Source organism: Lissotriton helveticus, chromosome 1_1 (assembly GCF_964261635.1).
Source record: "Lissotriton helveticus chromosome 1_1, aLisHel1.1, whole genome shotgun sequence".
Classification (NCBI taxonomy): domain Eukaryota; kingdom Metazoa; phylum Chordata; class Amphibia; order Caudata; family Salamandridae; genus Lissotriton; species Lissotriton helveticus.
In genome coordinates this window covers 1,325,421,707-1,325,437,888 of record NC_136057.1, presented here as the reverse complement: position 1 = coordinate 1,325,437,888, position 16,182 = coordinate 1,325,421,707, and the positions used below count along the sequence as shown (strand labels likewise).

At 46.1% G+C, this 16,182-nt stretch overlaps 1 protein-coding gene across 1 annotated transcript in view; it reads left to right on the top strand.

The window, feature by feature from the left end:
* Nucleotides 1-16,182, top strand: part of LOC144772779 (uncharacterized) — a 122,824-nt gene that overhangs the window by 17,114 nt on the left and 89,528 nt on the right. The window contains exons 3-4 of the mRNA XM_078657338.1: nt 14,110-14,235; nt 15,870-15,932. Coding sequence (XP_078513464.1) covers nt 14,110-14,235; nt 15,870-15,932 — 189 coding nt within the window. The remainder of the gene's footprint in view (nt 1-14,109; nt 14,236-15,869; nt 15,933-16,182) is intronic.

Genomic DNA, 16,182 nt, shown 5'->3' with positions numbered 1-16,182 from the left:
ATCATTTTTAAGACAATTAAAACAATTCGATATTTTGACTAACTATATTTTTTAAAACGATATTTTTGATTTGATATTTTTGTACTTACCTGTTTGTAGATAGAAATTCGATATTTTTGTATTCTATATTTTTTCCTCAATATTTTGGTAATTCTATATTATTGTATTCGATATTATGTCAGTGATCCCTGTCGAGTCTAATGATGTCGTAGTTAGGAGGCACTAGAATGTCGATGAGAGGGGTGGAGAAATCCGTTAACCAGGTTTCGGTTAGTATAACCAGGTCCAACTCCTGTGAGATGATGAGGTCCGCAAATTCCGCTGCATGTCTATAGGCAGATCTGCAGTTTAGTAGTGTGCATTTAAGACCGGGTGTGTTGAGAGAAGGGGTGGGGTCTTGAGTGAGAAGGACTCTTCTAAGATTGTTATTTGACGATTCCTCTATTGTTGTGTAAGGAGGAGCTGAATGGATTGAGGGGGATAGTAGGGATGGGCATCCGAGTGACAGATAAGGAGTTCACGGAAGCGAAAGAGGGTTCGTAAGAGTGAAGAAGAGAGAGAAGATCGCTCTTGGACAGTGGATTGATGCTTCGCAATAGGCGGGTTAGTCCACCCAGTTTTTCAACTGGGTGGAGTAGGTTTAGAGAATGTTAAGTGGTAAGGGCGCTCCTTCGATTTAGAAGTTCTTGAGGAAAAAGTGCGCCATGACTGTCTTGCGGACCCCTCTTTAAAAGATTGGAATTCCTTTTTGATTTGGTGAAGTGCAGTCAAAATTTAATCTAGTCTTAGGTCTGGTGAGGATAAGAGTGATGTTGGTGGCTGTGTTGTGCATGTGGATATCTGCACTGAGGTTAGGTTGGGAATGTGATCAGGTGAAGATGTGGGTAGTGATGTGGGCAATATTGTGTGAGAGGGTGGGTGAGTTGTGCTTGTAGTGGGCTGAGTAGAGGGAGTGATTGGCAGTTGTGTGGGTATGGAAGAGGAGGTTGGGAGCGGGGTAAGCTCTGAGGGTAGCATGTTTTCAGAAAAGTGATGGGGTGACCTGAAATGTGCCAGCAACTGACCTGGGGAGGGGTGTCTGTGCTGAGGGGGATGTAGGTGAGGAGTAGCAATATGGGGCAAGGATGCAGAAACAGGAGAGATGGTTATGGGGGTGTGATGTTCGGGGTGAGGGGAGCTATGATCTTAAGTTGATGGGGTTCGTGGTTACTGGAGGAGCGTATTCTGCCTCAGACGTGTAGGGAGGTAGAATGTGTAGATTTGGTGAAGTGTGGTACGATGTGTTGTTGGTAGGGGTAGTCTGGGTGGAGGTGTCATGGGAGTCCGAAGCCAGAAGTGAGTGGGGTGGCTGCGGGGCACTAATGTCTGGCGCACTGGGAAGTTTAGGCGGAGTGATGTGTGGTGTGTTGATTGGAGGAATGGATTGGGTCAAGGTAACACAGGGATCCGGTGCCAGTAGTGGATATTTTGGTAGAGGGGCGGGGCAATCAGACGGGGTGGGTGATGTTACCGCCTGTGTGCTAGCAACAAAGGAGGATAGGGTATCCGATTGGGGTTTGGACACAAGGTTTTTAAGGATATGGAAGATGTTGTCCAAGATATTTAAGTTACCGTCTGTGGCTTGAATGAGGATAATGCAGTTATTGTATATGGTGATAGTCGCTGTCGCATGGAAGAGTTGTGAGGGGGAAATACAAATAACTGTACCATGTGCGGTTTTCCTAGTTTAAGAAATCGAGAGCGAATCTAGGAATGCTTTCCTCCATTGGGCTCTTTGTTTTGTGTGGAAAATGAAGTCAGTGGTTGTGATCCCGTTGTGTGGTGAAAAATAGGCATCAGCGAAGAATATTTCAGGGTGAAGTTTTATAAAATTGTGCTTGAAACGTTTGGCTGATTTTTTTTGTGAGGTGGCGTGGGTAAATGATGTGATAGATGTGTATGCCTGAGAGCTCCATGATATTAACGGTACGGTAATTGCGATGATATGAGATGTGAGGTGGGTATGAGTCACGTAGGGGTTCACAGTAATCGGCGATGAGTGCTTAGCAGGGGGTGGGAAGGGAGGGGTGCAGAACAGCACCTGCTGAGGTGACTGGGAAGGCCTTGGCTAAATAGGAAACGGGGGAAGGGTTCTACATGTCCTGGTGGTAACGCCGTGGGGGCGGGGAGAAGAGTAGGAAGTGGGGGAAAGGAGGGGGAGGAAAAGCCACAGGGCTTAAGAATAGAGAATAACATGTAAAGTGTCACAGGAACAAAGTAACGTGATTCTAATCTGCAATGAAATAGCAGAGAGGTCTATGCAGAAATCTATGTTAGAGACAGTCAAATATGACCGACATATTGGGGTAGGTCTTGCTGACCAGCTGTGTAGTCCATTGTCTGTTTCCATTTTGTGTGGGGGCAGCAGTGAAGTCCTATTTCAGTGCCCATTCATACTTTTGGGGATCTATGGAGTAACCAGTGTAGTCCTATTTCACAGTCCATGCGATTGGAATGGAAAGATGGAAAGATAGTCCTCTTTCCGTTGTTAGGAATTGTGGTCAGAGTAAATGTAATTAACCAACATTAGAAGTGGCCGGTGGAGTGAGGGAGGCCTATTGTCGATGTTATTTATGACCTCGGCCATTTTAAGAGCGTAGATCCCGGGGCTGCTGCCATCTTAGGAAGTATGAGAATGAAAGTGCAAGTTGAGTAATAGCAGTAAAGTCAGATGCCCCAAGGAAAGTAAAAATTACCTTAGCTCGCTGTCTGCGTTGGGGTCGTTTTGTGGCAGAGTGAGGTAGAGAGGACTATGTCTCCCTGATGTCCAGTCCGCGCTATAAAGAGTTCTTTCATTCCCAATAATGTGTACCGACCGATCGCAGGAACAAAAGCAGAAGCAATATTGTGTTATGTGCTGTTTGGTGAAGTTCCTGGGGAGGTGGGCCGTGAGGCGTCTTTGCTCCGTCGCTTGGAAGCTTGTAAACGACCTTGCTCTGGGTACATCCCAGGGAGTTACTGAGACTGAGGCCCGATCGACAAGCCAGCAACGTTCTGCCGGTGTCCATGGAGGACCGCCGCTGCAGCCAGGGTGAGGATCCTGCCACTTCGGATCGTGGTTAGCAGGATCGGTCTGCGGCTCACCCGGGGCAGCCGAAAGCAACAAGAAGAGCCCACGGCCCCGAGTCAGGCCATCAGAGGCCCCATGACAACAAGGGACCGCTAGTTATTCACCCGCGTTCTGGGCAGGTTGTCCATCCGCAGCCGCTCAGAGCGTCTCCAACTGCTCACTCAGCTAGACATTGGCCAGGGGTGTTCGTCTGCTGCTACTACAGGCAGGACATGTGGCTACACTCGGTGGGAGTTCGGGATCCACACAGAGAGACCCCGGCCCATCTGGTCTCTGCTCATCTCGGTCTGGCCCATGCTCATTATGCCCACATCGCATTCTTTCCCTTCCAGTGTCCGACGACCTTCAAAAAGCAGTCCCAACCCAGGCCCACGTGAGTGGTGATAGGTAGAGTGGATCCAGCACAATTTAGTCATCACTAGCACACATCGGTGAACAAAGCAGCTTCACGGATGGCAGATGGCGGTGGTCGGAGCTATTGCCGATACGACTCAAACTTCTCCTTCACACAGCTCCATCCAAAACAGCTATACGGGGCTCCGAGGTCCGCGGAAAGGTAGGAATAGATGAACAATTAACACAGTCTATTATTCCAGTTACTCTTAAGAATTCAGTTCCGGTTCCCCACGATGGCTGGCTGCTGCTGTGAGGGATATTTCCGGAGAGGGGATCCGAGCGCTCGGAGAAGGATATAGGATCAAACATTTTATCTGTTATATAAATCTGAGGACAGGAGGCTCACCATTACAATTAAATATTGGAAGCTGGTTTAATATTAATCAATCAATCAATCAAGCATTTGTAGAGTGCACTACTCACCCGTGAGGGTCACAAGGCGTAAGGGTGGAAGGAGAGGCAGCTACTGGTCGAACAGCCAGGTCTTGAGGAGTCTCCTGAAGGTCAGCAGGTCCTGGGTCCGGTGCAGGTGGGCGGGAAGAGTGTTACCGGTCACTGCGGCGAGGTGGGAGAAGGATCTTCCACCTGTGGTCGCTCGGCCGATGCGTGGGATGGAGGCGAAAGCGAGGTCTGCGGAGCGAAGCTGGCAGTTTGGGGTGTAGAAGGACAGTTGTTTGTTGAGGTATGCTGGTCCTGCATTGTGGAGTGCTTTGTGAGCGTGGGTGGGGAGCTTGAAGGTGATCCTCTTGTTGACCGGGAGCCAATGCAGATCTCTTAGGTGGGTGGTGATGTGGCTATGGTGAGGGAGTCCGAGGATGAGGCGTGCAAAAGCATTTTATATGCGTTGGAGTCTCTTCTGGAGTGTAGCCATGGTTCCTCGCCGTAGTCCACCCTGCTGCTTACAAGTGCTTGGGTGACCGTTCTCCTGGTCTCAGTGGGGATCCATCTGAAGATCTTGCGGAGCATGCGAGGGTGTTGAAACAGGAGGAAGAAACCACGTTGACTTGCTGGGTCATAGAGAGCGTTGAGTCCAGGATGAACCCCAGATTGCATGCTTAGTTCCTGGAAGTCGGGGCATCTCCCAGCATGGTCAGCCACCAGGAGTCGTCCCATACGGAGGGGGTGGAGCCGAGGATGAGGACCTCCGTCTTGTCTGAGTTCAGTTTTAGTCGGCTGGTCTTCATCCAATCTGCGACGGCTTTCATTCCTTTGTGGAGGTTGGATGTGGCGGTGGCCGGTTCCTTGATGAGGGAGAGGATCAGCTGCATGTCATTGGCATATAAGACAATGTTGAGGTGGTGTGCTCGGACGATGATGGCGAGCGGTGCCATGTAGATGTTAAAAAGGGTCCGGCTGTGGGATGATCCTTGGGGTATGCTGCAGGTGATCATGGTAGCTGCGGATCAGAACGGGGGAGGGGACTCTCTGGGTTCTGCCAGTGAGGAAGGAGGTGATCCAGTCCAGGGTTTTGCCTCGGATCCCTGCGTCGTGGAGGCGTGTGCGCAGGGTGAGGTGGCAGACGGTGCCGAAGGCAGGCGAGAGGTCCAGGAGGATGAGGGCCGCGGTTTCGCCCTTGTCCAGTATGGTCCTGATGTCGTTAGTGGCGGCGATGATGGCGGTTTTGGTGCTGTGGTTGCTGCGGAAGCCAGACTGGGAGGAGTCCAGGATGTTGTTCTCCTTCGAAGTGTGTCAGTTGTCTGTTGGCGGTCTTCTCAATGAATTTTGCAAGGAGCAGGGAGATGGGTCGGAAGTTCGTGAGGTCCTTTGGGTTCGCCTTGGGTTTCTTGAGAAGAGCGTTGATCTCGGCGTGTTTCCAGCTCTCTGGGAAGGTGGCAGTCTCGAAGGAACTGTTGATGATCTTCCTGAGTTGGGGTGCGATGATGGAGCTTGCCTTGTTGAAGATGTGGAGGGGGCATGGGTCGAACGGTGAGCCGGAGTGGATGGTGTTCATGGTTTTGATGGTGTCTTCGTCGTTGATGTTGTTCCAGGAGAGCAGGGGATCGGTGTGTTTGGTGGGTGTTGAGTTGGGGGTGTCAGTGTCTGCTGTCGGCGTTTGGGTGTTGTGGATGTCTGCGATCTTGCGGTGGATGAAGGTAGCCAGGGAGTCGCAGTGTTCTTGCGATGGCGGTACATCATTGAAGCTGGAGCTGGGGGTGGCGAGTTCTTTCACGATGTTGAAGAGCTCTTTGCTGTTGTGAGCGTTGTTGTCGATGCGTTCCTTGAAGGAGGTTCTTTTGGCGGATCGGATGAGTTGGTGGTGTTTGCGTCTGGCTTTCATGAGGGCTGCGTGGTTGTCTGGTGTCTTGTCATTGCACCATTGCTTCTTGAGTCTTCTGCAGGTGTGATTGGAGTTCTGGAGGTTGGCGTTGAACTAGATGGCTCTCATGTCAGTGCGCCTGTTGGAGGGTTTCCTGGTCGGGGTGAAGGTGTTGGTGCAGTCGTCGATCTATTGTCTGAAGTTGTGGGCTGCTGCGTTTGTCTCGGTGGGCTCGGTGGAGGGTCTCGGGCGAGTGTGGTGATGAACTGGTATTCAGTGACTTTTTTCCAGTTGCGGTGTGGAATGAGTAGCGGTTAGTTGTGTGCGGTGTGTTTCTCGAAGGAGAAGTGGATGCAATGGTGGTCGGTCCATTGGAGTTCGGTGGTGTGGCTGAAGGTGACGTGATCGCTGGCGGAGAAGATGGGGTCGAGCGTGTGTACAGAGGAGTGGGTGGGTGTCCTCCCACAGCAAGAAAAAAAGTAAAGTAAAGTCCACATTTGTAAAGCGCACAATCACCCGTAAGGGTCTCTAGGCGCTGGGGGCTGTCGGGAAGATTAAGCGAGCTATTGCCCAGAGTCACATGGTGCTGGGCTAACCTGCCGCCGGAGCCGGGGATCGAACCGTGGTCCCCAGATTCCAGCGTCAGTCGCCCTGGCCGCGGCGCCACACCTCTCCCTCAGACAGAAAGAACATGTACCTACCATGTCTAGGCATGCTGTTTTATGTATATAGTTTTTATATGGCCATTTTAATAGGGACATTGTTAGCTAAGAAAAATATTCAATGGTAACCAGAAAACAAGAATGGAAGAGGCTGTGGATTTTAGCTAGCTCCAGGAAGGCTAGATGTTGGTTTTAAATATTATATCATTCATGTATATTGTTTGATAAACATTGTCTTGGACCTGATGTACAAAATGGCTAGTAACTTTTGTTCAGAGGGATATAGGATCAAATATTATATGTTTTATATAAATCTGAGGACATGAGGCTCACCAGTACAATTGAATATTGGAAGTTGGTCTAACATCCCACTGCAAGAAAGAACATGTACCTACCTTGTCTAGGCATACTATTAAGATTTTATGTATATAGTTTTTATATGGCCATTTTAATAGGGACAGTGTTAGCTAAGGATATTATTCAATGGTAACTAGAAGACAACAATGGATGAGGCTGTGGATTTTAGCTAGCTCCAGGAAGACTAGATGTTGGTTTTAAATATTATGTCATTCATGTGTATTGTTTGATAAGCATCGTCTTGGACCTGATTTACATAGGAAAAATCCCGTGATTCACAAATCACTGGTTTTGCGAACGAAAAATATATTTTTCTATTGTATAAAACTCCTTTTACAAGTCAGTTAACGTTTTGGGACTCATAAAATGGGTCTTCTGACTTACACCAAATCACAATTTGGGACAGGCGTAAATGGGGCATTCCTTTCAAATTGATTCCCTAATGACTAATATATTTTTGTTGGCTGCCGTTCTAAACTGAAAAAAACTGAAAATTATGCAATGTAAAACCTCTTCAAAGGGCAAAGAGGACTTGAGTTCTAACCCATGGAATTAGTGGAATATGAGTACAGAATAATTAGTATCAAAGCACTTTGACCAAAATATTATGGGATTTTCATTCAGATATATCATTTTGGTGAGAAGTACTGAACAGTTTGGTAGAGTAGATATTGATATTGTCCACATGCCTATTAAAATGAAGGACTGATTTCCACTTTCCCGCTAAGGGTAGGGCCAGTTTAAACATAAACTGTGAATGAACTGCGTGTTTCACATTACCCAGGAATAAATATTTGCAGTTTGCAGATGCTCAGTGTAGGAAAGTGCCCTCTGTGTATGGTCAAATCAAATTTCTTCCTCCAGTGCTGATGGTTATTACTCAGAACATGCACTCTAGCCTGCTGCCCAGGCCCCAGTGTCAGTGCTCATTCCCCAAAACGGATATGAGTGAATTGGCAACCACAATTGACAAGGACTTTACCCCCATTAATTAGTCCCTAGAATTTGGTACCGGGATACCTAGAGCATGGGTGTTAAAGGGGTCCCCAGGGCTTGCAGCACTGTTTGTGCCACGCTGAGTGACCCAAATGAACTCCTGACAGCAGGCCTGTCATTGCAAACTGCAGGAACAGTGTAAATTATTCCATTCGACTTTGCCCTCACCATGTGTGGCAAAGTCAATACACTGCTTTTAATATATGTCAGTCACCCTTAAGGAAGGCCTCCTGAGCCCAGAAGGCAGGGTGCCTTATATTAAAGCTGTGGGCATATAAGTGCTAGCTTATATGTCCTGTAGTGGCCTTTACCATTAAAGTACACTATAAATGATAGGTGATCCATGGGATAACATGGGCTTGCACCCAGTCGGACCCGGGTTCATTAGCTCCATAATGATACCATCTAAATATGTTGAGTTTGGTATCAAACAACGTGCCTCCTCACCCCTGACATGAACCTCGTGTCCAGGGCGATGTGGCATGCACCCAGGTGGCTACCTTAGAAGTTGCCCACCTAGTTTCCCCAGCTTTCCTGTGCTTGCTGCCACCAAGACAGAATTCTGACCTCCGGCCAGACAGTGTGAACACTCCCAAGAGTCAGGAACCAAGGCCTGGGCATGAAGGAGGTAACAGCTCCTCCCTTCCAGACTGGCTAGTGAAGTGGCACATCAAGGCGGTGAGCTTCAAATGCTACACCACCTCAGATATGCCCCAGGGCTGCCTCCCAAAGTAGAAAACAGCACAGCCCCAGGAATATTTGCTCCCGGGCAGGTGGGGAATTAGATATGCAGGAGATGTACACCCCCAGAAAGCTAGCCACACATCTAGGGTGGGCTGCTTGGTCTGCACAGCTAAGGAAGATGTCTGTCATTTTTAAAAGTGGTCAAACTAGTGGGTTCTGGGTAGAAAATGTGAACTACACCCCTGGATGAGGTCTCTTAAGGGGCGGATTAGCCACTGGGGCAAGTGGCCCATTGCCACTTTGCACTCACACCCCTAATGCCCATAAATCTAGACTTCAAGGGCCACCGCTGACACCAGAACCTCAGTTCTGATCCAACTTGCATCAAAGATGGAAAAGAAGAGACCTGAGATGACCACAACAGGACTTGCACAAATCAAAAGAGGGAGACTCTGTACTTGTGGCAACACCCCTGGAACTGTTCGATCCAGGCTCCTTCTAGGCTAAAGGTCAGTTGCCCGAAACAGAGGGACCCCTGTGAGAGTGAGAAGCAATCTCAGAACTCCCCTGGACTAGTGGCATTAGTCCCCTGCAAACTGCAGATAAAATAACGCTCCAAATCTAAATAATCTCTGGCCATCAGGCCCGCTGAGGGATCGTCCAAAGCCAGATGATCTAGTGCATTGTGGGAACTGTAGTCCTGCCCTCCACAAAGTTTCATGCAGCTATTGTGTTCCCTGGGACTACCGAACGTCTTCGTAACTATCTGCTGTGTTTACCGTAGCCAAAGCTTGTTGGTCGCCAGTTCAGCAACCGACCCCTGCAGTCAACACTGCACCTAGAGGAAACAGCATCCAACTTTCAGCTGGCATCAGCAGTGGCCCGCTGTTGAGTTTTTGCATCTTTTCCCTGCAGCACCATGTAAGTGGGAAAAGCAGCTATCCAGCGGCTCCCGTTCAGCACCAGGGACAGCCAGGACAACTCTGCACCTGGGCTCCACAGGCCAGGTACAATTGAACTGACTGCCATGGCTTGGTTCTGGGACCCACTTCACCTCTACCCTCTTTGAGTTCCACGCAACTCAACCTGCAGGTGACCGATTGTCACTAGTGGTTTTATCATAGACCACAATAGTAAAGTTTCACTATATTAATTTGCACTCATTTTTTATTGCTTCTAAAATCCATAACTCTGTTTATATGTATCTTATCATGTTTGTTTTGGTATCTAAATTAAGATAAAAATCTGCTATATTTTTATAAATGTGTGTCATATTTATTTTGAGTTGTGTAAATTACTTATCGTTCATGTTGGTACTCTGAAAAGCTTAACACATGTTCCTCTAGTAAAGCCTGACTGCTCTGTGTCACACTACCAGGACTGAGCTAAGGATGTATTATTGTGAATTCAAGGACGATCTTTAGATGTTTAGGAGAGTACTGCATAGTGAAGCCTAACCAGCATCACCACATAATACTCCACAGTTCTACACTCAGTAATGGGACCAGAACCAACAAATTAACAATAGACAAGTCCACCATCCTGTCCAAATTATTTGAAAAGTGGGGTGCACTCTGACTCTACAGAAGGAATCGCCCAGAAACAATGGGAGCAGCTCTGGTGTGATATCCCCAAGATATACAGGAGCATTCCTCAACACAAACGGCCTACAAACTAATAACTAGATGTTATTACACCTTGACAAGCCTATGAAAGATGTTCCCCATTACCACGCCTCAATGCTGGCACTGCCAATCAGCGCCTGGTGACTTCCTTCATATCTAGTGGGCATTTTGTACAAGTTTGTGCAGGGCTTATGATGGTCTATGCTTCCATTGCCTCAGTCATTAGGATGTTATTACAATCTGCAGATCTTGGATGTCCTTTATACGCTGACAATTCCAATACTTTTTTGTATGTTTTTAAATACCTTCAATTAAAAGGTTTGAAGTTAAAAAAAAGCACTGGGAAAGGACTTTTATTATGGCAGCATCATGTCAGTTTAAGTCGTTGGGAATAACATGCTCAATTTGCAGGCACTGACAATAATGATGACATATTGTCCATCCAGTTAGGCATGCCTGTCCACTACCAATTTCAGAAGCTCCTCCTACAAGCAAGAACGCATGTAGCCCATGGTGATCTTGAACAGATCTGCATGGGCCTGTACACTAATGTCTATAACTTGCTCAGAGAACATTTCAGTCTTGTCTTGCACACTTTTTATGTGGATACGCAAGAGTGCCCCCACCTAGGGTAGTGGCGTAAGCAAACTGATGAGGCCCCCATGCAGTATGTCATATGTGGGCCCCTCAGACGACTATGCCACCCACACTGCAGCAGCTGGAAAGGCCCGCGTTACACTCCTGCTTAGGAGTACGTTTCATGGGATCACCACATGTTGTGCTGGCAATTCCACTGTGCGATGTAGGCGTGTTGGAATTAGCATTACATGCATTTTTGCCAAAACCAGCTCATGCCATGCCGATTGGAGCCACCTGAAGTGGAGAAACAACTCCTTCCATGGTGACAGTGTTGAAAGGAGTTCCCTGTGTTTTTGCCTTCAGGCCTTTCACCACTGGTAGCGGAGGTGGTTTTTATGCCCCAACAGTGGTTGGAACCTCAAGTGCCAAATTGTAAGTTAGACCTTTGGCATGGCACATTGGAAGTTTCATATACCCATTAAAAGACACGGTAAGCTACACATGACCTGTGATAGATTTTTTTAGAAAGAGATGTTTCCAGTTTCCCCATGGAAGCGAGTGGACCAGTCTCAAGGGCTTATAGCCAGGGTCATCTTAATCAGATGCATGTCTTCCCCTGAATTAGGAGCGCAACGCCCATTGGCTCAAAAGGCTTCAAACCCCCCACCCTCATGTGTGGCAGTCCCAGCTGAGACAGTTTCCCGGGCACACACACAGCCGTATCCGAGACCTTCGCAGGTCTGTAAAAGACCATTTGCTTGTTAATGAGACTTTGTTGTTTTTTCACCCCTTCTAAGAGCCCCTGCAACTCCACTCTGCCTATTGCTGGAAGAATTAGCCCCGCCGAAAAATGTTCTTAGGTTCCCCCCCCCCCCGAAATTTGGCTCTAGTTGCGCCTCTGCCCTGAATCGTCTGATTATGAAGACACAATCAGTGACCCAGTCATAGAACACCAACGCTGTATTTTCCGACTTCAGTTCAAATTTAGAATTTACACAAAAAATCCAATTTGCCTTCAACTTTTAAATATCCGATTCTGCAGTATGCACTCAACCAAATGGGGCTTTAGCACTGACAAAAGTGAGAAACATTCTCTTTTATGAGGGCATGAAGAACTCTGATTTGCATTGGGTTCCTGGGCGCCTGGAGTGCATTGTTGAAAGGCAGTTGTTTGTAGAAAAAAATATAAACAAGCATTTGCAATGCAATCGGTCTCACTTTTGGGACCTTTTATGTATTTAGCCATGCAGCACATTAGCCTGGGTGCAGAAACTTCTACTGTTCTTTAACATGGAGGGAAAGTAAGCACCAAACTGTGTGACACGCCAGGTATGGGAACACACAGAGAGAAAGTTTCCCTTTCTGCCGAAAATGGTATAGTCTAAAGCTTTGTTTTTAATATAAAATCAGGGCCTTCGGTGGTCATATCACTGAAAATACAAGATTTGAAAAAAATATTATTGTCTCCGGGTGCTCGTGGAAGACAATTTCTATGGACTGGAATCTAGAGAATGCTAAGGTGATTCTGGTATTTTACTGACCTCTGCTGGTCGTTTTTTATCAAGAAAGTTAAATAGAGGCAGTTGCCAGAAAAATTAAAAAAAGAAAGTCCCTCAGCAGAAAGCAATTCTGGTATTTTACTGACCTCTGCTGGTCGTTTTATATCAAGACAGTTAAATAGAGGCAGTTGAACAGTTAAAAAGTCCCTAAGCGGAAGCAGACAAGTCCTAGGGCAGATCTCCAGAGGCCACAAAGTAAATACACCTATAAGTATATAATAAGTATATACTGAAGTATATAAAAGAGGTCTCGAATGCTCGACCTAAAAACAGATGTTCCCACATAAAATGTACACTATTCCTTCCTATATGTTGATGAAGCAAAGTATATCACTACAACAACACAATATAATTGGCAGTTAAAACACGTGTAGCAACTTGACATTCAAAAGGTCATGCAAAAAATACAGGCCTAGATGTAGGTAATTCCCATTTACAGACTCTTAAATACCGAATGTTACCGATTCGGTATTTAAGAGTCTGTAAATGGGAAGGGGGCAGATTTAGGTAATTCCGAATTCAGGAATACCGAATCTGTAAGATTCGGTATTTACCGATCCGGTAAATACCGAATCGGTATTGCCCATTGATTCCTATGGGCCTTGAAGCCCATAGGAATCAATGGGCAATACCGATTCAGTATTTACCGAATCGGTAAATACCGAATCCTGCAAGGGTGCAGGGGGTGTCACTATGACACCCTCTAGCACCCCAAGTACAGGCTTGTGTGACATGTGGCACACATACATGCCCTAAGGGCATGTCTGTGTGTCACATGGCACAGGTATGCATGCACAGATGTGCATGCACACCTGAATTCGGTATTTCACCACACAATAGGATTGTGTGGTAAAATACGACTCTTAAGGGTCTGTGGTACTCTTAGGAGTGTCAGCTACGTATGGATTTACCGATTCGGTAAATATACCGATCGGTATTTTACTGAATCGGTATATTTACCGAATCGGTAAAATTACCGATTCTTAAAATAACATGCCCCTACATCTGAAAACCCTAATAACGGTCGGAAACTGCCGAAATCGGCCGTTTCTGACCGGTATTAGGGCTCCTACATCTGGCCCACAATCTCTTAGCATCATTTGACCAATTACTTGCAAGTAGATGTACAAGTTAGCAGAGAAATAAGGTGTGTTGACACATGCACCAATGTTCAACCAATAGACAGCTGCTAATAAGGGAGACGATGTAGCCTAACGGCCAGGGCGGCCGATCTCAAATCTGGGGAACCGGGCTTAAGTCTCCGCAATGACACTCAACATCCTGTTATACTGGGCACATCACTTAATCTCCCCGTGCCTAATAAAAATGATTGTGGCCATGTGTAACACTACTTGTGCTCATGTAAAGCGCTCTGATACCTTCGGGTCAAGTTTGCACTATATAAAACGTCAAAAAATAAATAAATGAAAATAACAGGGCCTTCATCAGGATGAGACAGTATAAATAGATTGGGGCCTGTTAAAGAAGAAGGACGAAAACATACAGGCTGAGATTTACACATTTCCTACTCACTAACATTTGTATTAGTACTCCAAGAAAGCTGTGTGAGGCACAGGTTTACATGATCCATGGGAAACAAATTCTATTCACTCCAGAATTATTTCAGTTGGAATAAACAGTGTGAATGTAATGCATTATCATCTATTAGGATCAAGTAATCCCCTTGTCTATTAAGACAAGGCTGTAAAGTAAAAACATGAAGCCCCCTGTCAATGGCTCACTGCCCACCTGAGGAGATGAGTCGATCACTTGTTGGGCTGACCTCGACCCAGCTACTAAATACCCACCAACGTAGCCCAACGGTGACCACACTGATGACTGTTGATTTCCTGCAACCACACTAATGACAGTTGTTTTCTTGCAGGTATTGTCAGACGTGGAGGAATACGATACAGCCACCGTGCTAAGAGACTGATCGTCAAGTTTTTGCCCCTGCTGGTTGTTTTTTTATTGATGTGGCTCATCCTCCTTGTACTGATACTGGTAAAATGTGAGCTTTGTTCCCAGTTTATTTCTTATTTATGTATGCAAAGTGTTTTGTGACCTCTTCTCACATTGAGTTCCTGATTACCCCTATGAAAAAGTCAATTGTATAAAGCATCTCGAAATAATTTCTACATATTTAATAGTGTCAATAATTCCACCTCTTTATAAGGAAGTACTATGACAATATTTAGGACAATATTCTTCACTGCCCTGTACATTACAGAACACCACTTCTTTTTGACCTTCCTCTCCATTTCGTTCCGGAAATTAAATAAAATGAAGGTATGTATGTATATGGTATTTCTATGGCACAAACCTAGTCAAAAGGCTGTACTTGGGCAAAGACAACCATAAAATCAACAATGAAGAAGATGAGAAGGAACAATGCATAGCCTATCAAACGTAATAGCTTAGTTAGCATTTATGGTGTTTTCAGACTCTTCCTAAAGTGCTCAAATATTGCATCAGAAGGTGGAAGGCATGAGTGTTTTTTTTCCTGCAGCTAGGCAGTACTTCATCAGATTGTTAGATACAATGAGGGGTCTTTCTCTGAAGTACTTTAATATTGCCCCAGAAGACCGAAGGCATGACTGGTATATCTTTGAAGCAAGGCAATATTGCATCAGAAGTTAGAAACCATGAGTAGCCTCTCCTTGAAGTGGGAAACATCCTTTACAACGCAACTTTTACCACGCAGTGCTATTACAACGCAGGTTTTACAATGAAAACCATTACAACGCATTGCGCTGGGGGGCGCTCTAGAATAGGGAATAGATTTAATTTACTATCCAACACCTTCCCTAGTGTCCACGGGGACTGGAGTTGGAATAGTAAATTAAACTATTCACTATCCAGCACCCCAAAGCGCTATGCGTTGTAATGGTATGCGTTGTAAAAACTGCGTTGTAACAGCATGCGTGGTAAAAGCATGCGTTGTAACGTCATACATCCCCCTGAAGTACCTTAATATTGCCTCAGAAAACTGAAGGCATGAGTGGTCTCTTTCTGTAGCAAAGTAGTATTCCATCATAAGTTAGAAACCATGAGTGGTCTCTCCTTGAAGTACTTTAATATTGCATCAGAAAAAAGAAGGCAGGAGTGTTCTCTCCCTGTTGCAATGCAGCAATGCATCAGACAATAGTGCCACAGAAGCACATTTTCAATTTTGCACCAGAAGACCTCAGAAAAGAGGTGCCATGAGTGGCCTTTCCCAAGCGCAGCCCATCTAGGTCTTTGAGAACTCTAACAAAACTTTGGTCAGTTTGATGTCCTGAACAGTGATTGGTTGAATGGATGTGGTCGTTCTGCAGCGTATGATTGTTGCAAGAAGGGAATAGAAGCCCACCCAGAAAACCTCATGTCTCATCTGTATTTACCCCCTGTTCTCTGCCCGCCACCAGGGAATGAGGGATGCCTTCACTGAAAAAACAGACTATTGGTCTCCCAGGGCAGAACCTCATAACAATGGACAAGATGGGGGCCCTAGTGTTTATAAGTGGATGAGGGTTCTTTAGGTCAATATTAAACCAAAAGATTGACACTTGGCTCCCAGTTTGTTTATGGTCCTTGAACTCTCCTGGATGTCTAGAATTAATGTTTATTTCTTCTTTCATTATTTTCTTCTCTCTATCTCTGAAGATAAAGAACTTTCTGCAAACCTGAAGACAGCAGAGCTGGACCATTCTGCAATGACCGCAAGCGGTGAGTTGATGTTATAAACAGAAGATCCTTGAGCCAGGTATACAAAACAGGATACGTTTATTCACGCTTAGTTCCAGGTTACGTTTCAGGTAATCAAGTAGAATATAGCAAAGCCCCACCAGGAGCAGCCTCCCTGCTGCTCAGCCTGCATCCAACAACTGCCACTCCACACACAAGCCAGGCACTCAAACATTCCATGAGGTCATCAGTCATTCTAACACACACACTAGCTGAGCAACAGGAAAGTCAG